The 25,240-nt window shown below is 44.4% G+C and overlaps 1 protein-coding gene across 1 annotated transcript in view; it reads right to left on the reverse strand.

Moving 5' to 3' along the window:
* cxadr (CXADR Ig-like cell adhesion molecule) overlaps window positions 1–25,240 on the reverse strand; it is a 72,287-nt gene that overhangs the window by 23,143 nt on the left and 23,904 nt on the right. The window contains exon 2 of the mRNA XM_014137876.3: window positions 1,841–2,010. Within this exon, the coding sequence (XP_013993351.1) occupies window positions 1,841–2,010 (170 nt within the window). The remainder of the gene's footprint in view (window positions 1–1,840; window positions 2,011–25,240) is intronic.

A 25,240-nucleotide genomic window follows, 5' to 3' on the forward strand; every position in this document is an offset into this window, starting at 1 on the left:
TAGACAAACATTGGCTGTAGAATGTTCTTACTGAAAAGCTCAGTGACTTTGAACGTGGCACCGTCATAGGATGCCAACTTTCCAACAAGTCAGTTCGTCAAAGCTGCCCCGGTCAACTTTAAGTGCTGTTATTGTGAAGTAAAAATGTCTAGAAGCAACAACGGCTCAGCCGCGAAGTGGCAGGCCACACATGCTCACAGAATAGGACCGCCGAGTGCTGAAGCACGTAAAAATCATCTGTCTTCGGTTGCAACACTCACTACCGAGTTCCAAACGAAGTCTGGAAGCAACGTCAGCACAATAACTGTTTGTTGGGAGCTTCATGAAATGGGTTTCCATGGCCGAGCAGCCGCACACAAGCCTAAGATCACCATGCGCAATGCCAAACAAACGTTGGCTGGTTTGGTGTAAAGTTCAACGCCATTGGACTCTGGAGCAGTGGAAACGCATTCTCTGGAGTGATGAATCATGCTTCACCATCTGGCAGTCCGATGGATGAATCTGGGTTTGGTGGATACTAAGAGAACGCTACCTTCCCAAATGCATAGTGCGAACTGTAAAGTTTGGTGGAGGAGGAATAATGGTCTGGGGCTGTTTTTCATGGTTTGGGCTAGGCCCCTTAGTTCTAGTGAAGGGAAATCTTAATGCTACAGCATACAATGACATTCTAGATGATTATGTGCTTCCAACTTTGTGGCAATAATTTGGGGAAGGCCCTTTCCTGTTCCAGCATGATAATGCCCCGTGGATAAAGCGAGGCCCATACAGAAATGCTTTGTCGAGATCGGTGTGGAAGAACTTGACAGATCTGCACAGAGCCCTGATCTCAACCCCATCGAACACCTTTGGGATGAATTGGAACGCCGACTGTGAGCCAGGCCTAATCGCCCAACGTCAGTGCCCGACCTCACTTATGCTCTTGTGGCTGAATGGAAGCAAGTCCCCGCAGCAATGTTCCAACATCTAGTGGAAAGCCTTTGAAGAAGAGTGGAGGTTGTTATAGCAGCAAAGGGGGAACAAACTCCATACTAATGACCATGATTTTAGAATGAGATGTTCGACGAGCAGGTGGCCACAAACTTTTGGTCATGTATTGTATTTCATCTAACATATCCAGGAAATGCATGCATTTTGATGTCCAACCTGTCAAAATAGGATCCAGAATGATCAGATATATTTGTGGCTCTTCAGGGAATTTGCTGTCATCTTTGTGCTTATTGGACTATAGGCTACATTACTCACCACCTGAGGAAGTGGGAATTCAAAACACTTAGCTAGACGTTCCATTGCTAGGCTAGTTGATGTAGGCCTATTCGGTCTGCAGGCGCATCAAAACCAGAGGTGAGAAATACATTATATATACAGACACTGACAGAAAGCTGCGACTCTCTTCTCTGTAAAGAGAACAGTATTTTTCCCGCAATAGCATTTTGTGCTTCTCAGAATGCATCTCGCCCTCCACCGTGCGCACAGTGGGGAGAGGGAGTGAGAGTCAGCAGCCGACAGTGAGAGGGACAGGCAGATACATTCATAGCAGAATCAACATAATGCATAGACTATTACTGTTGACCAAATAATGGATTTAGAATAATCTACAGGAACGTTGTGTAGCAAAATCAACTCAAATTACTGACGTACGCAAAATGCTTCGCTAAAAGGAAGCCAATGTCGCTAATTTTTGGTTTATTGTCCCAGCTCTCACATAACACTTCAGTTGTAACACTGGATAGTTCCGACATAATGATGAATTCTGACATACCAAAAGCAGGAATAAGCCCCAAACCCTTTTTCATGGATGAAAGAACAAACACCACTCGGAAGGACCCCATTAAACACACACCACTTTGTCCTCTTTCTGGTTGTCGGAGGCCAGCAGGCTCCATTCGATGTCCAGGGGGCCAGAGTCCACAGCGGCCAGAGAAAACTGGCAATCCAGCTTGACACTCTCACTGCTGGCCTTCTCTATGGACGTGGGTCCCTGGGACGTGATCTCCAGGCCATGGGCAACACCTGGACACACAGAGAGGGAGGGAGAGGAAGTTCATTAGCCTAATAGCACACACTGATTGCATGGCATTCCCTTCATTAGCACCTTGGGGCTAAAGATCGAATTAGAATGACTAAGTCTATGATGTTACTTCTAAAACAAATCAGGATTCCATCTGAGTGCCTCGTTGTTCACACTTATGTTTCAGTTAAAAGTAACTGTCCGGTGTTACCAGATTTCTATGAAATATGATCTATAATTAATTATAATATGAGTGAAAAAATGTTTTTCAATTATGTTAAAAGGCAGCTTTGTGTGTCTTGGAATGGTGTCATCGTACCCCAACACAATTGTGTGGGCGTATACCAGTCATAAGAAATATTAATGCGAGTAGACCGCCGATTGGCCAGCTCATCCTGCTCACGAGGATGACATCATCCTATTTGAGGAAATAGCAAGCCTTTTTGAAATGCTTCGTTTGAGATCCTTTTTTTGTTTTACTTAGTTTATGTGCTCAAACTCTACTCCCCAACCACAGCACTCCGTTATGACACCCCTGGTCTCTTGGCCCTCCCACCCCTACGGGAGGGCAGCTCCCGCTCAGCCCAGTCAAAGCTCTTCTCTGTCCTGGTACCCCAATGGTGGAACCAGGTTTCCCCTGAAGCTAGGACAGCAGAGTCACTGCCCATCTTCCGAAAACATCTGAAACCCTACCTCTTTAATGGGTATGTTAAATGAATCCCACGGCACCCCCACAAAAAAAGAGAAACAAAAAGAGCACCGACTTTGCTGTTAACTATTTTAGAGGGAAAATATACTTGCTACGACTGATATGTGTGTCTCACCCAGCCATCTTAAAATGAATTAACTAATTGTAAGTCACTCTGGATAAGAGTGTCTACTATATGACTAAAATGTAGACGCAACTTTGAGGTAGGGCTGGGTGATATATAAAATTAATACAAATGTATGTTCTCGCGATATTCCAAATGCCAGTATTGCAGAATCAAGGTTTTCTGTATTTTTCATTTTTATTAGCATTTATGTCCACTTGTTCTCATGTTGACTTTTTGGTTGTCTTGATTGCTTCTTCTGTACTGTGCACCTTACCATTTACACCAGAGATCTATATACACTGCTCAAAAAAATAAAGGGAACACTTAAACAACACAATGTAACTCCAAGTCAATCACACTTCTGTGAAATCAAACTGTCCACTTAGGAAGCAACACTGATTGACAATAAATTTCACATGCTGTTGTGCAAATGGAATAGACAACAGGTGGAAATTATAGGCAATTAGCAAGACACCCCCAATAAAGGAGTGGTTCTGCAGGTGGGGACCACAGACCACTTCTCAGTTCCTATGCTTCCTGGCTGATGTTTTGGTCACTTTTGAATGCTGGCGGTGCTTTCACTCTAGTGGTAGCATGAGACGGAGTCTACAACCCACACAAGTGGCTCAGGTAGTGCAGCTCATCCAGGATGGCACATCAATGCGAGCTGTGGCAAGAAGGTTTGCTGTGTCTGTCAGCGTAGTGTCCAGAGCATGGAGGCGCTACCAGGAGACAGGCCAGTACATCAGGAGACGTGGAGGAGGCCGTAGGAGGGCAACAACCCAGCAGCAGGACCGCTACGTCCGCCTTTGTGCAAGGACGAGCAGGAGAGGCACTGCCAGAGCCCTGCAAAATGACCTCCAGCAGGCCACAAATGTGCATGGGTCTGCTCAAACGGTCAAAAACAGACTCCATGAGGGTGGTATGAGGGCCCAACGTCCACAGGTGGGGGTTGTGCTTACAGCCCAACACCGTGCAGGACGTTTGGCATTTGCCAGAGAACACCAAGATTGGCAAATTCGCCACTGGCGCCCTGTGCTCTTCACAGATGAAAGCAGGTTCACACTGAGCACGTGACAGACGTGACAGAGTCTGGAGACGCCGTGGAGAACGTTCTGCTGCCTGCAACATCCACCAGCATGACCGGTTTGGCGGTGGGTCAGTCATGGTGTGGGGTGGCATTTCTTTGGGGGGGCCGCACAGCCCTCCATGTGCTCGCCAGAGGTAGCCTGACTGCCATTAGGTACCGAGATGAGATCCTCAGACCCCTTGTGAGACCATATGCTGGTGCGGTTGGCCCTGGGTTCCTCCTAATGCAAGACAATGCTAGACCTCATGTGGCTGGAGTGTGTCAGAAGTTCCTGCAAGAGGAAGGCATTGATGCTATGGACTGGCCCGCCCGTTCCCCAGACCTGAATCCAATTGAGCACATCTGGGACATCATGTCTCACTCCATCCACCAACGCCACGTTGCACCAGGAGTTGGCGGATGCTTTAGTCCAGATCTGGGAGGAGATCCCTCAGGAGACCATCCGCCACCTCATCAGGAGCATGCCCAGGCGTTGTAGGGAGGTCATACAGGCACGTGGAGGCCACACACACTACTGAGCCTCATTTTGACTTGTTTTAAGGACATTACATCAAAGTTGGATCAGCCTGTATTGTGGTTTTCCACTTTAATTTTGAGTGTGACTCCAAATACAGACCTCCATGGGTTGATAAATTGGATTTCCATTGATTATTTTTGTGTGATTTTGTTGTCAGCACATTCAACTATGTAAAGAAAAAAGTATTTAATAAGATTATTTATTTCATTCAGATGTAGGATGTGTTGTTTAAGTGTTCCCTTTATTTTTTGGAGCAGTGTATAATGACGAGATGCTCATGTTTCCACCCTAACAATAGAAGTTGTTGTCCCAAAAAGCAGGAAGGCAAGCGACAAGCTTATGTTTAAAATAAGCACATAGAAACGCATTGGGGTTATTTTGGACATATTTTGGTGAGAGAGAAACCTCTCGCTTTGTCTCTTTCTCTATGGTTTACATAACACCCAAAGCCCCTCCCTCTACCACTCACAACAACAAAGATGAGAGATCACTTATTCGTCTCTGACAAGCAATTTCAAATTGCTATTTGCTTTTGAGGTTCGGTCTAACAGAATCATTCACATGGACACCAAAACACATTGAGACATTATTTTACTGTAATAGAGAAGTTCATCTTTCATCTTTCAAGTCCTCAAATTTCAAGCAGAGCAGACACTACTAAAGCAGATGTACCAATGAACATTAATTCTGGAAAATGTATGCCCAGTTTGTCACGCGCGCATTACGCTACCACGTATTGCTAGCAGCATTTTTGTCAAATAAATATTGTTATACCATTTGTTTAGTCTGTTTTATAAACGTGCAAAAAGCACAAAATATAAATTGCCAACTCGTTCTTATTCTGAGAAATAAGGTAGGCCACTTGATTTCAACATCTGAACTAAGTGGATAGGCGAGCATGCTTTTCAAACAGTTGGAGACAGACAGAAGGGTGTGTTCATAACCATTCAACTGTTTTGCACTGATATCTAGCAAATAGATCCAAGTTGGCTGGCTACTCACTAGCATGAGGGATGGTGCTTGAGAGATTGTTTATGAGACCTGTGTTCATTTTCTATAATGGTTCTGGTTAAATTTGTAACAAAAAAAGGCATTTTTAAAGACAGACCCGAAAGCCAGATCAGCGATTATTGCAAAAAAAAAGCAGGTAAAACTATTTAACCTAGTGGTTAAGAGCTTTGGGCCAGTAGCCAAAGTGTCGCTGGTTCAAATCCCCGAGCCGACTAGGTAAAACAAATTATTTCTATAAGTCGCTCTGGATAAGAGCGTCTGCTAAATGACTGAAATGTAAATGTCTTATGGTTGTGGAAAGCGTAAATTCAGTCTAGGTATAATTTCACAAACCCTAAATTCATTAGATTATTGCTGACTGTTTTAAATGTAGTCTATTTGACCTTTAAATTGTACAACAAATCTTATTTAGAGAGAAAAATATATATTTAAACAATCTATATATCGTGACGGTCTGAAAATTTTTTTTAGATTTGAGTTTTAGGCCGTATTTCCCAGTCCTACTTTGAGGTAGGGTTTGTTTTCTCCAATTTATGCTTTGGCCACAAATACGAGTATAGGATGAGTCAACAACATTATTTGAGTATGAGTTAACAGAATAATAACATTTAAAAAGTCAGATCTTCACTGGACAGTTACTTTAAGGTTTAAAATCAGTATTTTGGTTAACTGGATTATTTCAAATATTCGAAATAGAGCCTTCATAAAATTACATATTATTATGAGGTCAAGTGCTACTTCAATAAAAGCAAAACACATCTTTGTAAAATGTGAACTACTCAGGGAAGAGGTTTATTATCAAGCAGACCGAATACAGTGGAGGACATAAGTATTTGATCCCTGCTGATTTTGTACGTTTGCCCACTTATAAAGAAATGATCAGTCTATAATTTTAATGGTAGGTTTATTTGAACAGTGAGAGACAGAATAACAACAAAAAAATCCAGAAAAACGCATGTCAAAAATGTTATAAAATTATCTGCATTTTGATGAGGGAAATAAGTATTTGACCCCTCTGCAAAACATGACTTAGTACTTGGTGGCAAAACCCTTGTTGGCAATCACAGAGGTCAGATGTTTCTTGTAGTTGGCCACCAGGTTTGCACACATCTCAGGAGGGATTTTGTCCCACTCCTCTTTGCAGATCTTCTCCAAGTCATTAAGGTTTCGAGGCTGACGTTTGGCAACTCGAACCTTGAGCTCCCTCAACAGATTTTCTATGGGATTAAGGTCTGGAGACTGGCTAGGCCACTCCAGGACCTTAATGTGCTTCTTCTTGAGCCAGTCCTTTGTTGCCTTGGCCGTGTGTTTTGGGTCATTGTCATGCTGGAATACCCATCCACGACCCATTTTCAATGCCCTGGCTGAGGGAAGGAGGTTCTCACTCAAGATTTGACAGTACATGGCCCCGTCAAATGATGCGGTGAAGTTGTCCTGTCCCCTTAGCAGAAAAACACCCCCAAAGCATAATGTTTCCACCTCCATGTTTGACGGTGGAGATGGTGTTCTTGGGGTCATAGGCAGCATTCCTCCTCCTCCAAACACGGCGAGTTGAGTTGATGCCAAAGAGCTCCATTTTGGACTCATCTGACCACAACACTTTCACCCAGTTGTCCTCTGAATCATTCAGATGTTCATTGGCAAACTTCAGATGGGCATGTAAATGTATTCTTGAGCAGGGGGACCTTGCTGGCGCTGCAGGATTTCAGTCCTTCACGGCGTAGTGTGTTACCAATTGTTTTCTTGGTGACTATGGTCCCAGCTGCCTTGAGATCATTGACAAGATCCTCCCGTGTAGTTCTGGGCTGATTCCTCACCGTTCTCATGATCATTGCAACCCCACGAGGTGAGATCTTGCATGGAGCCTCAGGCCGAGGGAGATTGACAGTTCTTTTGTGTTTCTTCCATTTGCGAATAATCGCACAAACTGTTGTCACCTTCTCACCAAGCTGCTTGGCGATGGTCTTGTAGCCCATTCCAGCCTTGTGTAGGTCTACAGTCTTGTCCCTGACATCCTTGGAGAGCTCTTTGGTCTTGGCCATTGTGGAGAGTTTGGAATCTGATTGATTGCTTCTGTGGACAGGTGTCTTTTTTACAGGTAACAAGCTGCGGTTAGGAGCACTCCCTTTAAGAGTGTGCTCCTAATCTCAGCTCGTTACCTGTAGAAAAGACACCTGGGAGCCAGAAATCTTTCTGATTGAGAGGGGGTCAAATACTTATTTCCCTCATTAAAATGCAAATCAATTTATAACATTTTTGACATGCGTTTTTCTCGATATTTTTGTTGTTATTCTGTCTCTCACTGTTCAAATAAACCTACCATTAAAATTATAGACTGATCATTTCTTTGTCAGTGGGCAAACGTACAAAATCAGCAGGGGATCAAATACTTTTTTCCCCCACTGTAGGTTATGTATAAGAAAAAATAAACTAAAAAGTGTAGCTCTGCTCATCATGCAAATGGAGCATTATATTTCTCAAGGAGTTATTCTTAGAATGAATAAACATATTTTCCTGGTGACATCAACGGAGCTAAAGATGTTCTCCATTCAATTCAATAAGAGCTTTAAGCCCTCAGCATGGAACCACAGTCCATAGAGAATGGAGTTGTCACATGCTGCCGCCACATAGAAAAATCCTTTTGACAGTCAGTCGGCTTCCACTGTCAAAACTAAAAATGCAGCTTTTTTAAAACTAGTCTGCTAGGCTATATCCCCTCGATGTAGCTCACAGATTACTAGTTGTGTATAATTCAATACCATCGAAATGATACTGTGTACAAAAAATACATTTTTACTACAACCTGGTGAAACAAATCTGAATTAGTGCACACACGCAGGTGTGCACGCACACACACACACACACACACACACACACACACACACACACACACACACACACGAGACCAGAGCCTGGATTGAAACTGCATTCTGTAATCTAAAAGTAAGCAGGGAGCTGGACCAGGTTTTGGATGCGGGCCATGGGCAGTTCAGACCCAGAGTGAGTTACATCAATCGTACGCCTCTGCTGCATGTTCTGCCAGCCCAATGTTTTAAAGTAATCTGTGTATCATTTGGTGGTAGGGAGATAAGGAGATGGCGCCGACAGTCACGGCTGCTCTGCTTCTAGCTCCTAAGCAACTTTGCAGTATTTTGTGTGTTATTTCTTACATTATTAGCCCAGAACGTTTTTTTTGTGTTATTACATACAGCCGGAAATAACTTTGGGATATCAGAGCGGCAGTAAGTCACCAGCATTACGACCAGGAATACAACTTTCCCCGAATTGGATCCTTTGTTCATACCCCCCAGGGCAATTGTGACTAACCACCTGGATGTAGCAAAATTTGAAATTGTGTTTTTTTTTTTTTTTTTTACATTGGATAAAAGTAGAGACTCTACAAAATGGTATATCACACACTGCATTTGAGGAACAATGGGAAAGTAATTCTACTTTGAAAGTTGATCAACTTGTAAACTCCCTTTTGAGAAAATGGCCTTTGAATGTTTTGGTATTACATTTACATTTACATTTTAGTCATTTAGCAGACGCTCTTATCCAGAGCGACTTACAAATTGGTGCATTCACCTATAATATCCAGTGGAACAACCACTTTACAATAGTGCATCTAAATCTTTTAAGGGGGGGGGTTAGAAGGATTACTTTATCCTATCCCAGGTATTCCTTGAAGAGGTGGGGTTTCAGGTGTCTCCGGAAGGTGGTGATTGACTCCGCTGTCCTGGCGTCGTGAGGGAGCTTGTTCCACCATTGGGGTGCCAGAGCAGCGAACAGTTTTGACTGGGCTGAGCGGGAACTGTGCTTCCTCAGAGGTAGGGAGGCGAGCAGGCCAGAGGTGGATGAACGGAGTGAAGAGCTATTCTTTATCATCTACACCCATTCAGCATCATTCACGCCCACTTAAGCTTTAGCCCCACCCATCTCCTTTCGCTCTCGGAGCACGCACTTGACGTTCTGACCAATGATTTTATTTACCCATGGATAACATGAAAACAGCCTAACCAGCTCTGCTGGCAACAATTTCATCACGCTTTTTTGCAGACATTTACTGACACTGGCCATATTCAACGGGTGTTGTACACACACATCACGTAACGTTAGCTAACGAGCCAGCCAGCTAACGTTAGCTAGTTAAACAACAATGAACAGTGCCAACAATGCCACAGCGCTGGAAGCTAACCAACCAGGTTCAATGTTTGCTAGCTAGGCTGTAACTAGAAAAGTAAATGGCTCTGGGATACGAATAACATCAGCTAGGGAGCCAGCCAGCTAACGTTAGCTACCTAGCTAACAGTGCACGTTAGCTTAAGACATAAGCTAGCTAGGTAAACAATGAACCTAGCTAAGTAAACAAAGTGTAAGTTCACACACGGCACGTAACGTTAGCTAACGTTAGCTGGCTGGCTCGTTAGCTAGTTAAACAACAAACACAGTACCAACAATGCCACAGTGCTGGGAGCTAACAAACCATGTTCAATGTGCACTGGTGTTTTCTCCATCTCTTCAGCGATCATACTCTAATTCCACTGATTTCAAAACTTGATCCTCCAGAAAGTGGAGAGCAACACTTATGCAGCTCCACTACACAATACAAGCCGCGTTCGACAGGATTACCAACAGACTGATGAGCTCAAATAGACAGAAGCCAAATACTGACGCTTACACGGACACCATAGTACCCTCCAAGCTCATCGTTAAGCTCGGGGCCCTCGGTCTGAACATCGCCCTGTGCAACTGGGTCCTGGACTTCCTGATGGGCTGCCCCCAGGTGGTGAAGGTAGGAAACACTTCCACTTTGCTGATCCTCAACACAGGGGCCCAACAAAGGTGCATGCTCAGCCCCCTCCTGTAGTCCCTTTTCACTCATGACTGCGTGGCCATGCACGCCTCCAACGCAATCAAGTTTGCAGACACAACAGTAGTAGGCCTGATTACCAACAATGACGAGACAGACTACAGGGAGGAGGTGAGGGCCCTGGCGGAGTGGTGCCAACGTAAAAACGAAGGAGCTGATCGTGGACTTCAGGAAACAGCAGAGGGAGCACGCCCCATCCGCATCGACAGGACCGCAGTGGAGAGGTGGCATGCTTCAAGTTCCTCGGCGTACACATCACTGACAATCTGAAATGGTCCACCCACACAGATAGTGTGGTGAAGACGCAATAGCACCTCTTCAACCTCAGGAGGCTGAAGAAATTCAGCTTGGCCCCTAAGACCCTCACAAACGTTCACAGATGCACAATTGACAGCATCCTGTCGGGCTGCATCACCGCCTGGTACGGCAACTGTCCCACCCGCAACCGCAGGGCTCTCCAGAGGGTGGTACGATCTGCCCAACGCATCACCGGGGGCACACTGCCTGCACTCCAGGACATCTATAGCACCTGTCGTCACAGGAAGGCCAAAAATTATCATCAACAACAACCACCTGAGCCACGGCCTGTTCACCCCGCTATGATCCAAAAGTCAGTACAGGTGTATCAAAGCTGGGACAGAGAGACTGAAAAACAGCTTCCATCTCAAGGCCACTGTTAAATAGCCATCACTAGCCGGCTACCACCCGGCTACTCAACCCTGCACCTTAGAGGCTGCTGCCCTATATACATAGACGTGGAATCACAGGCCACTTTAATAATGTTTACATAGTGCTTTACTCATCTTATATGTATATACTGTATTCTATTGTACTGTATTTAGTCAATGCCACTCAGACATGATCGTCCTAATATTTATATATTTCTTAATTCCATTCTTTTACTTTTAGATGTGTGTATTGTTGTGAATTGTTAGATATTACTGCACTGTTGGAGCAAGGAACAAGAATTTTGCTACACCCGCAATAACATCTGCTAAATATGTGTATGTAACCAATACATTTTGATTTGTCGTGCTAGGGGGCACGCAGCATCCAAGAACCCCTACAGAAGACATAAGAAGGGTATCTTCATAAAGCACTACATTGATGCTTCACAAATCAACCTATAACCATATCACGCTCTATAAAGATTAATGTGGCATAACTATGTGACAACCATCAATACATTTTTCACATTTATTCATATTTTATAGAGCATGAAATATGGAGATATGGTTACAGATGATGTGACCCATTTATGCAGTGCTTATGAAGCCTATATGAATGCTTTATGAAGCCTATATGCTGAAAGTCCGTTTTCAGTTCTCCCCTCGTTTGTCTGCAATGTGGAGGGTTGTGTGGAGGGATGTTCTGTGTGTTGCAGATGTTTCTCCACCCTAGACAGACAAGGGATATCATATCACATACACAAGCTCCAAAATTCTCATTTCCATGGTGATGAGAAATATATATAACACTCAAATACTGTATAGTCCCCATTACATAATGGATGTTGAAGAAGAATGAAAAGCACAATGCAAATAGGAGTGGAATTCCCTTAAATTACCCTTGGAACATCCCTTGTGTCATTCTTTGAACTGAAGGCACATTGTGTTTGTGGTGAGAGTGTTGTCAGCACAATGATGCTGCCAACCTCCTGGAGCTTGTTTGTCCAGTCCTGGAGGTTAGGCCTAGTTAGTGATACAGGTGCACCGCCCTCACTGCGCTTAAGACCCTCATCATCTCAATCTCCAACCCCGTCGCCTCACCTCCCTCTGGGGCATGACAGACTGGGGTCACACCAGACAGCCCAGTCTCAGTCACACCCGCTATTGTGGAGAGGGAGAAGGCCCTCCGAGCATTTTATATGGTCACAGAACACTAAGCTCTAACAGCCATGAACCCCACATTGCTGCGGTACCTGATTCTGTTGTCCATTGGATCTGACAGACGTCCTTGTTCACAGCGACTCAGAAACAGTCCTGGGCAGCAGACAACAATGCCAGTGAAATGAGAGCAATAGAAACAAAGTGAGATGAATGTCTATCAAAGTCAACACAGAGAGCCTGACGTCTATGTGACAGAGCTATGTATGAATTTATCGTCAGGCATCGGTGAATACCAGAGAAACAGCCTACATGCAAAAAACGAAAATGACATTTTCAAAACAAATTCCATTCAGCTGGAACTGTTTATCAGGGAATTGTTTTCTCTGACGTTTTATCAGGGGGCACCAATGTTTTTTTTTATCTAATTGATGAGTCTGGGACCTCGATGACCTTGGGCTGCTTTTGTCTTTATTACAGTTGATACTCACGGACGTCTCTCCCCCTCTCAACCACCATACACACGCACACTAGGGGAAAAGTGGTATTTCATGCCATCATCTGATCACATTTAAGCTTTCCAGTAAATCTGCCATGCGTGTTATGAGGGTTCAGATGAGAACAGTGCAGTGAAATGTATGACCAACACTACCTCCCTAACCTAACTTAGCAGGCGTAAAAGAAAAAGCCTGAGCGGAGTTCCCACATCAGGTTTCCAGCGGAAAAGGAAGCAAGATTGAATTAGCTGTATCCCGTTCTCTTCTCCCCTCTCCCTTAGCCTACTCCCAGTGCTCGGAAACATGCCTATACAGTACCCTTAAACTACAGAAGTAAAAAGGAAAGTAGTCAACTGACATTAAAAAAGATCTCACCTCCCTCTCCCTCAACCACCAGACAGACACTTTGAACTCCACTTAAAACCATTGGGCAGAAAGGCGGGGGACATGTCTGATTTTTGATTAGCCAGTAATAGCCACATAAAAATGCAAGTGAAGCTAATGGGTTATGAGCCAATCTGTATTCTCCACTGTTCAAGTCCCTTCGTAATTAATGTAGTGAAAAGACATTCAGGACATCTTTCACACTACATATAAAAACACCCAGATGGCTGTGGCTTTTCATAGACCATTCAAATTACTGTAATGGAGATTGTTTAGTGTGCTCATATCTCCAATCATTTTAATAAACAAGCAATAGAATGGGAATTAACTGGCATCACATGGTGTAGCATGACAATGAGCTCTGACCAAAGATTATCTGCTTGATAAGCCGATGGGAACTCAATTCCTGGGAAGTAAATAACGATGAAACACGAAATGGGAAACAATATATATTTACGGACAATGAAAGTAGTGGCGGATAGATTATGCTAGATCCTTTCACGCTGCAACTAGAGCCATAACAATGAAGGACAACAATTCGTACTAAGTAGGTGGAACCCAGAGCTGCCAGATAGAACAGTTCTATGGTTCTATGACATGTGGATGTTCCAACAGCTGGAACATAATTTCAACATAATTAGTCAATGCTATAATCACCTCACTACAACACCCACTTACACCAGAGTAACAAAACAGCCTACCCTGCATAACACTGACAGACAGACAGGGAGGTTGGTAGTTACTGATTAACACTGAACACACACAGGCAAGTGATTGGGAAATGGCCTTTATTCCACTGTGCTGTGACTGAGGCACAGTGAGATAGGGCTCTCTGTGTGTGTGTGTGTGTGTGTGTACACGCGCATAATCAATGGGTTATATTTAAGCAATAAGGCACGAGGGGTGTGGTATATGGCCAATATACCACGGCTAGGGGCTGTATCCAGGCACTCCGCAACACACACCCGATGTGCCTCGTGTTCTCCCGGCCGGCTCGGTCCTCCCCTCCTGCTCCGTGGCTTGACGACTCATTGCGAGCTCACAGAACAGGGCTCCGGGCAGCCGAGCGGAAATGGAGGAAAACTAGCCTCCCTGCGGACCTGGCATCCTTTCACTCCCTCCTCTCCACATTTTCTTTCTCTGTTTCTGCTGCTAAAGCCACTTTCAACCACTCTAAATTCCAAGCATCTGCCTCTAACCCTAGGAAGCTCTTTGCCACCTTCTCCTCCCTCCTGAATCCTCCTCCCCCTCTGCGGATGACTTTGTCAACCATTTTGAAAAGAAGGTTGACAACATCCGATCCTCGTTTGTTAAAACCTGTTGGGGCTAGGGGGCAGTATTTTCACGGCCGGATAAAAAAAACGTACCCGATTTAAACTGGTTACTACTCTTGCCCAGAAACGAGAATATGCATATAATTAGTAGATTTGGATAGAAAAAACTCTAAAGTTTCTAAAACTGTTTGAATGGTGACTGTGTATAACAGAACTCATATGGCAGGCCAAAACCTGAGAAGATTCCATGCTGGAAGTGCCCTGTCTGACAATTTGTTGTCCTTCTGTTGCATCTCTATCGATATTACAGCATCTGTGCTGTTACGTGACACATTCTAAGGCTTCCATTGGCTCTCTAAAGCGTTCAGAAAGCGGAATGACGTGTCTCCTGTCTCTGGGCAAAGTACAGCAGCAGAGTTTGTAAGTGGCCTGCCTGAGGACAGTGAGACTGAGATGCGCGGTCACGAGACTTCTCAATTTTTTTCTTTCAGTCTTTGAATGAATACAACGTTGTCCGGTTGGAATATTATCGCTATTTTACAAGAAAAATAGCATAAAAATTGATTTTAAACAGCGTTTGACATGCTTCTAAGTACGGTAATGGAATATTTTGAAATTTGTCGTCACGAAATGCGCTCGCGCGTTACCCTTCGGATAGTGACCTGAACGCACGAACAAAAAAACGGAGGTATTTGGATATAACTATGGATTATTTGGAACCAAAACAACATTTGTTGTTGAAGTAGAAGTCCTGGGAGTGCATTCTGACGAAGAACAGCAAAGGTAATCCAATTTTTCTAATAGTAATTCTGAGTTTAGGTGACCCCAAACTTGGTGGGTGTCAAATTAGCTAGCCTGTGATGGCCGAGCTATGTACTCAGAATATTGCAAAATGTGCTTTCGCCGAAAAGCTATTTTAAAATCTGACATAGCGTTTGCATAAAGGAGTTCTGTATCTATAATTCTTAAAATAATTGTTATGTATTTTGTCAACGTTTATCATGAGTAATTTAGTTAATTCACCGGAAGTTTTCGGTGGGTATGCTAGTTCTGAACATCACATGCTAATGTAAAAAGCTGTTTTTTGATATAAATATGAACTTGATTGAACAAAACATGCATAATGTCCTAGGAGTGTCATCTGATGAAGATCAAAGGTTAGTGCTGCATTTAGCTGTGGTTTTGGTTTTTGTGACATATATGCTTGCTTTGAAAATGGCTGTGTAATTATTTTTGGCAGGGTACTCTCCTGACATAATCTAATGTTTTGCTTTCGCTGTAAAGCCTTTTTGAAATCGGACAATGTGGTTAGATTAACGAGAGTCTTGTCTTTAAAATGGTGTAAAATAGTAATATGTTTGATAAATTGAAGTTACAGCATTTTTTAGGTATTTGTATTTCGCGCCACGCGATTCCACTGGCTGTCGAATAGAGTGGGACGCTAACGTCCCTCCTCTCTTCTCCAGACCATTTCCGGAGACCTTCTCCCTTACCTCACCTCGCTCATCAACTCATCCTTGACCGCTGGCTACGTCCCTTCCGTCTTCAAGAGAGCGAGAGTTGCACCCCTTCTCAAAAAACCTACACTCGATCCCTCCGATGTCAACAACTACAGACCAGTATACCTTCTTTCTTTTCTCTCCAAAACTCTTGAGCGTGCCGTCCTTTGCCAGCTCTCTTGCTATCTCTCTCAGAATGACCTTCTTGATCCAAATCAGTCAGGTTTCAAGACTGGTCATTCAACTGAAACTGCTCTTCTCTGTGTCACGGAGGCTCTCCGCACTGCTAAAGCTAACTCCCTCTCCTCTGATCCTTGTAGACCCATCTGCTGCCTTTGATACTGTGAACCATCAGATCCTCCTCTCCACCCTCTTCCGAGTTGGGCATCTCCGGCGCAGCTCACTCTTGGATTGCGTCCTACCTGACAGGACGCTCCTACTAGGTGGCGTGGCGAGAATCCGTCTCCGCACCACGTGCTCTCACCACTGGTGTCCCCCAGGGCTCAGTTCTAGGCCCTCTCATATTCTCGCTATACACCAAGTCACTTGGCTCTGTCATATCCTCACATGGTCTCTCCTATCATTGCTATGCAGACGACACACAATTAATCTTCTCCTTTCCCCCTTCTGATAACCAGGTGGCGAATCGCATCTCTGCATGTCTAGCAGACATATCAATGTGGATGACGGATCACAATCTCAAGCTGAACCTCGGCAAGACGGAGCTGCTCTTCCTCCCGGGGAAGGACTGCCCGTTCCATGATCTCGCCATCACGGTTGACAACTAAATTGTGTCCTCCTCCCAGAGTGCTAAGAGCCTTGGCATGACCCTGGACAACACCCTGTCGTTCTCCGCTAACATCAAGGCGGTGACCCGATCCTGTAGGTTCATGCTCTACAACATTCGCCGAGTACGACACTGCCTCACACAGGAAGCGGTGCAGGTCCTAATCCAGGCACTTGTCATCTCCCGTCTGGATTACTGCAACTCGCTGTTGGCGGGGCTCCCTGCCTGTGCCATTAAACCCCTACAACTCATCCAGAACGCCGCAGCCCGTCTGGTGTTCAACCTTCCCAAGTTCTCTCACGTCACCCCGCTCCTCTGCACACTCCACTGGCTTCCAGTTGAAGCTCGCATCTGCTACAAGACCATGGTGCTTGCCTACGGAGCTGTGAGGGGAATGGCACCTCCGTACCTTCAGGCTCTGATCAGTCCCTACACCCAAAGAAGGGCACTGCGTTCATCCACCTCTGGCCTGCTCGCCTCCCTACCTCTGAGGAAGCACAGTTCCCGCTCAGCCCAGTCAAAACTGTTCGCTGCTCTGGCACCCCAATGGTGGAACAAGCTCCCTCACGACGCCAGGACAGCGGAGTCAATCACCACCTTCCGGAGACACCTGAAAACCCACCTCTTTAAGGAATACCTTGGATAGGATTAAGTAATCCTTCTAACCCCCCCCCCCCCCTTCCCCCCCAAAAAGATATAGATGTACTATTGTAAAGTGGTTGTTCCACTGGATATCATAAGGTGAATGCACCAATTTGTAAGTCGCTCTGGATAAGAGCGTCTGCTATATGACGTAAATGTAATGTAAATGTGCCTTATTGCTATTGTAAACTGGTTACCAACGTAATTAGAGTAGTAAAAATAAATGCTTTGTCATACCCGTAGTATACGGTGTGATATACCATGACTGTCAGCCAATCAGCATTCAGGGCTCAAACCACCAAGTTTATAATATGGGATTTCCTTCTGTCTTTATTCAGTGTAACGGCAGCCTGGCTCAGGGAAACGACTCTAGTCTCTAACAGCAAATAGAGGGTGATAAGAGAACCTATTACTACGGTCTCAAGAAAAGGACCACTATGAAGATGAACCTGCTGGTAAATGTGGGTAAATGCACACACAATCCTTGCAAAATTGTGACCACATTAGTTGGGAATTGTTGAGTGTGTGTGTAGAGGGGGAGGGAAGCGAACAGTGGGAACAGAGGTACACTGATTAGCTAATTAAAAACTATTTGAATGACTATTCATGCCTGCTTCCCTCCATGTGACTGGCTGCTCTCCCCCACAAATTGTGTCTGTCTGACACAGCACATCCCAGCAGGATTACATGGTGACCAGCACTGGCTGATGGGAATTGTGTGTCAGAGCCTCCCCAACCCCACCCTGTACCCCCTCTACTCCTACCTCTGTCCCCCCCAGCAGTTCTCCCACCTACACCCCTGAATGTGGAGTGTAGGTCCCCAGGGCCCCAGATTCTCCCCAGTCCTGCTGATTGTAGACCCCCTTTATCACAGCACAATGGGGAGAGAATCCTGTCTCCTGGCAACTGATCCTACTGAGAATGCTGCTGCTGCTGCTATGACACTTGAGAGAGGAGAGGGGGAAGGTGAAAGAAGAGAGAAAGGCTAAGCAGGGGGAGGATGGAAGAATGGGGATTTGTGAAAGAATGACATGTTGCGCAGAGGTTTATTATCTTTGTGGTAAAGGAAGGAAGAATCATCGGCTGGAATCCAGTCAAGGGAGGGAGATGCCTTTATTAAAACGGAGATCTTAAGCAGGGGCCTGGAGGATAGAGACCAATGAAAGCAACCACAAATTGAAGTGCCAGTGACAACGACTAAAACCATGTTGTTTTCAGTTGTCCTTCAAATATATTCATGATGAAAATAATGTCAGTCAAGTGGCGACTATTATTCAGCATATTCCAGATGTTCTGTGCCTATGCACTCTACACAGCTAGCTACTATACTAATAAAACAATATTCTAGCACAGATAACATTGTCACACATTCAGTGCCTACACACGTACACAGATAAAATAGTGAGACAACACATGCCAGTGTCTCAGCGTGATGATACTGGAGCAGCATCATGTCCTCACAGTAGAACACATTCTATCAGTGGTGTAACGCTGTTCTGTTCTCTTATCCTCCTTATCGACTTACAATATTTCATAATGGCGTTGGCTGGCATCTGTAAGTCATCGAACCGGTTTGATCCTGAGAGGTCTTAGAGTAGGAAGTGAGCAGCAGTGGGAGTGCCGCAGTGGGAGTAGCAGCAGCAGCACTAGATCCAACAGACACTAATAAACCCTAGAATCTAAAGCCCAACGACAGTCTATCTGCCCTGCTCTGGCTCTGCTAGCCAAGATAAAGACCTCCGATCAACCGCTGGCTGCATCGTCTGGCTGAGGCCACCACAGACAATAAGCCTCTTTCACAACCTACTTTTTGACCCAAAAGAGCCTCAGTGTGTGTATATGGGTCTAATAGACTGTGAGGCTATAGGCCTCTAGGATCAGGCTATTTCAGGCTCCAGGGCTAACGATGTGGAAACAAGCATGTAGAGAACTAAAGCATGTCAGGCAGGGTGAGAGTGTTTGCTAGTGTGCGTTTTCTTTTGTTGAGGTAGCCTTTGTATCTCTGCAAAAGTGTCTCATGAAGAACATGTCTCCATCCGTTTATGTAAAAACACCAAGTTAAAGCCGTATTACTTTGAGAGGTCTTGTTGGAAAAAATGTAGAGCTACAATTCTTCTGTTAAGAAGAAAAGTGGGTGACTGACAACAAACAAGTGTGTGTGTTTGGAGGGGGAATATGTTTGTAGATCTGGTAGGAAGACAACATCCTGCTCCTCACGCTGAGACAGCAAGATACCGCCTGGGAAATTAACGAGCCTGTAATAAAATCTTTTTTTTTTAAACACACAGATTTGGTCTTCATTCTTATAAAGAAACATTTTCAAGAAAAGTGGGAGTTATTTTAGGGCAGCAATAGATAGGAGCTTCTTCCTTAACTGAGTAGAGCCCTCAGTGACAGGACTTTTGAATAGCGAGCGTGGCTGGCGGCACATTCTTTTTCCTGGGTGGGCTGAGTCTGTTCTGTCGCTGCTCTGCTGGGATTAAGCTCTCATGGCAGTCTGGGGCCCCTGTAGCGAACAAATTAAACAGCTACTGATAACACTTCTTCCATTAACGCTCTGCTCACAGACCCTCTGTGACCGTGTTGAAGCCTGTCAACTCCTCCGCCTGGCCTGTGCATTACGGACATGATTTCATGGCACTAGAACTGTTGAACGTGAACACTGCTCCACCAACCGCCAAACATCTCCCCAGCGAGTGAAGCCAATCCAATTTGTAGCATATCTGCATGTGTTCAGTGTTCTGTGGGTTGTGGTTTGTTTTGTGTTGGCTAATTGGCGATTCATACACAATGTGCTATAATGCAGGCTGAAAGCTCAGCTAGTCAGGTACCCACATGGCAATGTCATCAATTCTCAGAGCGAATGACCTGAAGGCTGTTTGGACATAATTGACAAATGACGTACGTTTTACTTCCCCACTACAGTACATTAAACAGAGCACTGAGGAACGCATGCCTATGGGAGTGTACGCATTTAGTCCCACTGGATTAAAGACATCCAGAGAATGTTTCCAGGGTTACGTTACAGGGCTGACAATGAGACATCAGGAGGACATCATCATGACACTGACCTCAGCTGTGACAGCCTTGAACTGTCTTACCAAGGAGCCTGGAATTATTACTATTAACAGCCCATCTCTGCTGCCCTGAGAAATAGGTGTGTGTTGCAGAAGCTAATAAAGCAGCTAATAAAGTAGTATCAGGGCCACAGCCATATGTAGCCTAATTCACTTAATACATTTGCTGTTTTTCTTGTTAAGGGGTAATATGCAAATCAGACTTGGATAACGGCATATGCTGAGCAAATAAGCAGTGAAAAGTACAAGATGCCTCTAGCCCTCTCTCTCTCTCACACACACTCCCTTAATGGTCCAGTAATCAAAAGGCGAAAGACGGCTTACTCCATTGACTCCTTAAGACCATGTCTCTGGGAGGAATAGATGCTTATTTATAAGCTGCTCTGCATTATCATCTTACAATTTGGCGGGCTTTCAACAGCTGCTGCTTGTCTAACCCTCGGTCTCTGCTCTGGAGATAAAACACTACATACTGCTGCTTTTGCAATAGCTAATGGGGATCCTAATAAAATACCAATACCTAACTACCCACCCTCTCTCCATCCCCCTCTCCTTTTGCCATCCCTTGAAGATCTGAGTTCGCCACCTAAGTGGCGTAGGGGTCTAAGGCACTGCATCGCAGAGCTTGAGGAATCACTAAAGACCCGGGTTTGATCCCAGGCTGTGCCACAGCTGGCCGTGACCGGGAGACCCATGAGGCAGCGCAAGATTAGCCGAGAGCGTCTGGCTTAGTGGAGGTTTTGGACGGGATTTCCTTGTCCATTCGCACTCTAGCGACTCCTTGTGGCGGGATGGGCGCCTGCAAGCTGACTTCGTTTGCCAGCTGGACGGTCTTTCCTCCAACCCATTGGTGTGGCTGGCTTTCGGGGTTAAGCGAGCATTGTGTCAAGAAGCAGTGCGGCTTAGCAGGGTCGTGTTTCGGAGGACGCATAGCTCTCGACCTTCGCCTCTCCCGAGTCCTTAAGGGAGTTGCAGCGATGGGACAAGACTGTAACTACCAATTGGATATCATGAAATAAGGAGGAAAAAGAAGGGAGTTAATTTATCTAAGCACCCTGGACAGTCAGATAACAGCGCCCCCTCTCATGTCCCTCCTCCCCACTCCCCTGTGCTCTCATTTGGACACACAGACAGAAACACCTTAGGGACAGTGTGTGCCGTGTGCTTGCGACAGGACGGTGGGAGGCAGACTCTGGAGACGGGCTGATAGGCAGCAGGCCAGCCCAGGGAGCACTGATAACACCTCCATGGGAACCACAAACAAGACAACAGCCAGTGGGGGACAGGAGGAAAAGACAAAGGAGAGGAGCAGGTTTAATTATGAATGCATCCAGAGGCATCTCTGGAGACTCCAGTATGTTACCTTGTTTAGAAAAAACAAGTCTTTGTAGATTTAGTTGGAGGCAGAGGGGATGCAAACAAAACATACACACATTCAGAGTGTTTTCTCCAGTCAGGGGAGCTAACTGCTGAAGTAATTACTAAATTGAGTCATCTTCATTCCTGTGAAAAATTTGAAAAACTGTTCCCTGTGACAGATTACTAAACACACAACACCAACTGAGGATGAATTGAGAAGAATAGTAATGGAATGGAATGTGTCGAAGTAGTTCAAACTACAACAATGCTTTACGGTTCAGTACATTTCAAGCTGGTGAAAGCAGGGCACAAATTAAATGTAAAGTCAGAGGAGTGGTATAGATCCTTGAGTTAAACTTAACTAATAGTGTGGAACGGTGCAAGTTACAGTTTAAAAATAACTTTAGTAAGCAGGTTCCAGCACATTCCATAGTGGTCAACGTCACTGACAGTGACAAGGAGTGGTAAAATGGCAGTCGGTCAGGTGTTTTGGAAACTTGTTATCTCACATTCCCATTAGAAATAGCTGAGTGCACGTCACAAGACTAGGAAGTTTAACAGCGTAAGAATGACAACGTGTCCTGTGGAGGCTGGGTCATTATGAGATCGGGGCGAAGGTGTCACGCACACATTTGTTTTACTATCCTTGTGGGGATCAAACAATTGATTCCCACTAAAAATCCTATTCCTCTAACCCCAACCCTTAACCTCTATGGGCTAGGTGGGATGCTTGCGTCCCACCTACTCAACAGCCAGTGTAATCCCGTGGCGCGTTATTCAAATTCCTCAAAAATGCAAAAACTTCAATTTTTCAAACATATGACTATTTTACACTATTTTAAAGACAAGACTCTCGTTAATCTAACCACACTGTCCGATTTCAAAAAGGCTTTACAACGAAAGCAAAACATTAGATTATGTCAGCAGAGTACCCAGCCAGAAATAATCAGACACCCATTTTTCAAGCTAGCATATAATGTCACATAAACCCAAACCACAGCTAAATGTAGCACTAACCTTTGATGATCTTCATCAGATGACAACCCTAGGACATTATGTTATACAATCCATGCATGTTTTGTTCAATCAAGTTCATATTTATATCAAAAACCAGCTTTTTACATTAGCATGTGACTAGCATGTGACTAGCATTCCCACCGAACACTGCCGGTGAATTTACTAAATTACTCACGATAAACGTTCACAAAAAGCATAACAATTATTTTAAAAATTATAGATACAGAACTCCTCTATGCACTCGATATGTCCGATTTTAAAATAGCTTTTCGGTGAAAGCACATTTTGCAATATTCTCAGTAGATAGCCCGGCATCACAGGGCTAGCTATTTAGACACCCAGCAAGTTTAGCACTCACCAAAGTGAGATTTACTATAAGAAAAATTGTATTACCTTTGCTGTCTTCGTCAGAATGCACTCCCAGGACTTCTACTCCAATAACAAATGTTGGTTTGGTCCCAAATAATCCATAGTTATATCCAAATAGCGGCGTTTTGTTCGTGCGTTCAAGACACTATCCGAAAGGGTAAATAAGGGTGACGAGCATGGCGCAATTCGTGACAAAAAAATTCTAAATATTCCATTACCGTACTTCGAAGCATGTCAACCGCTGTTTAAAATCCATTTTTATGCCATTTTTCTCATAAAAAAGCAATAATATTCCGACCGGGAATCTGCTTTTAGGTGAACAGATGAAAGAAAATAAAGCATGGGGTCGACTCGGGCACGCGCCTAAGCCCATAGTACTCTGATCGGCCACTTGCCAAACGCGATAAAGTGTTTCAGCCAGAGGCTGCCTCGATATCGTTCAGCTTTTTCCCGGGCTCTGAGAGCCTATGGGAGCCGTAGGAAGTGTCACGTTATAGCAAAGATCCTCAGTCTTCAATAAAAAGAGCCAAGATGAAACACAACTTGTCAGACAGGCCACTTCCTGCATGGAATCTTCTCAGGTTTTGGCCTGCCATATGAGTTCTGTTATACTCACAGACACCATTCAAACAGTTTTAGAAACTTTCGGGTGTTTTCTAACCAAAGCCAATAATTATATGCATATTCTAGTTACTGGGCAGGAGTAGTAACCAGATTAAATCGGGTACGTTTTTTATCCGGCCGTGTCAATACTGCCCCCTAGCCCTAACAGGTTAACCTGTTAGGGCTAGGGGGCAGTATTGACACGGCCGGATAAAAAACATACCCGATTTAATCTGGTTACTACTCCTGCCCAGTAACTAGAATATGCATATACTTATTACATATGGATAGAAAACACCCTAAAGTTTCTAAAACTGTTTGAATGGTGTCTGTGAGTATAACAGAACTCAAATGGCAGGTCAAAACCTGAGAGATTCCTTTACAGGAAGTGGCCTGTCTGACCATTTCTTGAACTTCTTTTCCATCTCTATCTTTTACTAAGGATCTCTGCTCTAACGTGACACTTCCTACGTCGTCCATAGGCGCTCAGAGCGCGGGAAAAACCTGAATGTCGTCATCCCAGCCCCAGGCTGAAACACATTATCGCCTTTCTCAAGTGGCCGATCAAGGGACTCTGGGCTTAGGCGCGTGACCTGACCGCCCCCGTCTTTGTGATTTTTTCCTCTGTTTGCCCGAAAAAGAGATTCCCGGTCAGAATATTATCGCTTTTCTACGAGAAAAATGGCATAAAAATAGATTTTAAACAGCGGTTGACATGCTTCGAAGTACGGTAATGGAATATTTAGAATTTTTTTGTCACGAATTGCGCCATGCGCGCGACCCTTCTTTACCATTTCGGATAGTGTCTGGAACGCACGAACAAAACGCCGCTATTCGGATATAACGATGGATTATTTTGGACCAAACCAACATTTGTTATTGAAGTAGCAGTCCTGGGAGTGCATTCTGACGAAGACAACAAAAGGTAATCAAACTTTTATAATAGTAAATATGATTATGGTGAGTGCTAAACTTGCCGGGTGTCTAAATAGCTAGCACGTGATGCCTGGGCTATGTACTTAGAATATTGCAAAATGTGCTTTCACCAAAAAGCTATTTTAAAATCGGACATATCGAGTGCATAGAGGAGGTCTGTATCTATAATTCTTAAAATAATTGTTATGCTTTTTGTGAACGTTTATCGTGAGTAATTTAGTAAAATGTTAGCGAATTCCCCGGAAGTATGCTAGTTCTGAACGTCACATGCTAATGTAAAAAGCTGGTTTTTGATATAAATATGAACTTGATTGAACAAAACATGCATGTATTGTATAACATAATGTCCTAGGGTTGTCATCTGATGAAGATCATCAAAGGTTAGTGCTGCATTTAGCTGTCTTCTGGGTTTTTGTGACATTATATGCTAGCTTGAAAAATGGGTGTCTGATTATTTCTGGCTTGGTACTCTGCTGACATAATCTAATGTTTTGCTTTCGTTGTAAAGCCTTTTTGAAATCGGACAGTGTGGTTAGATTAACGAGAGTCTTGTCTTTAAATAGCTGTAAAATAGTCATATGTTTGAGAAATTGAAGTAATAGGATTTTTAAGGTTTTGAAAATCGCGCCACAGGCTTCAAGTGGCTGTTACGTAGG

The sequence above is a fragment of the Salmo salar genome, chromosome 13, assembly GCF_965601325.2.
Source record: "Salmo salar chromosome 13, fSalSal1, whole genome shotgun sequence".
NCBI classification, from domain to species: Eukaryota; Metazoa; Chordata; class Actinopteri; order Salmoniformes; family Salmonidae; genus Salmo; species Salmo salar.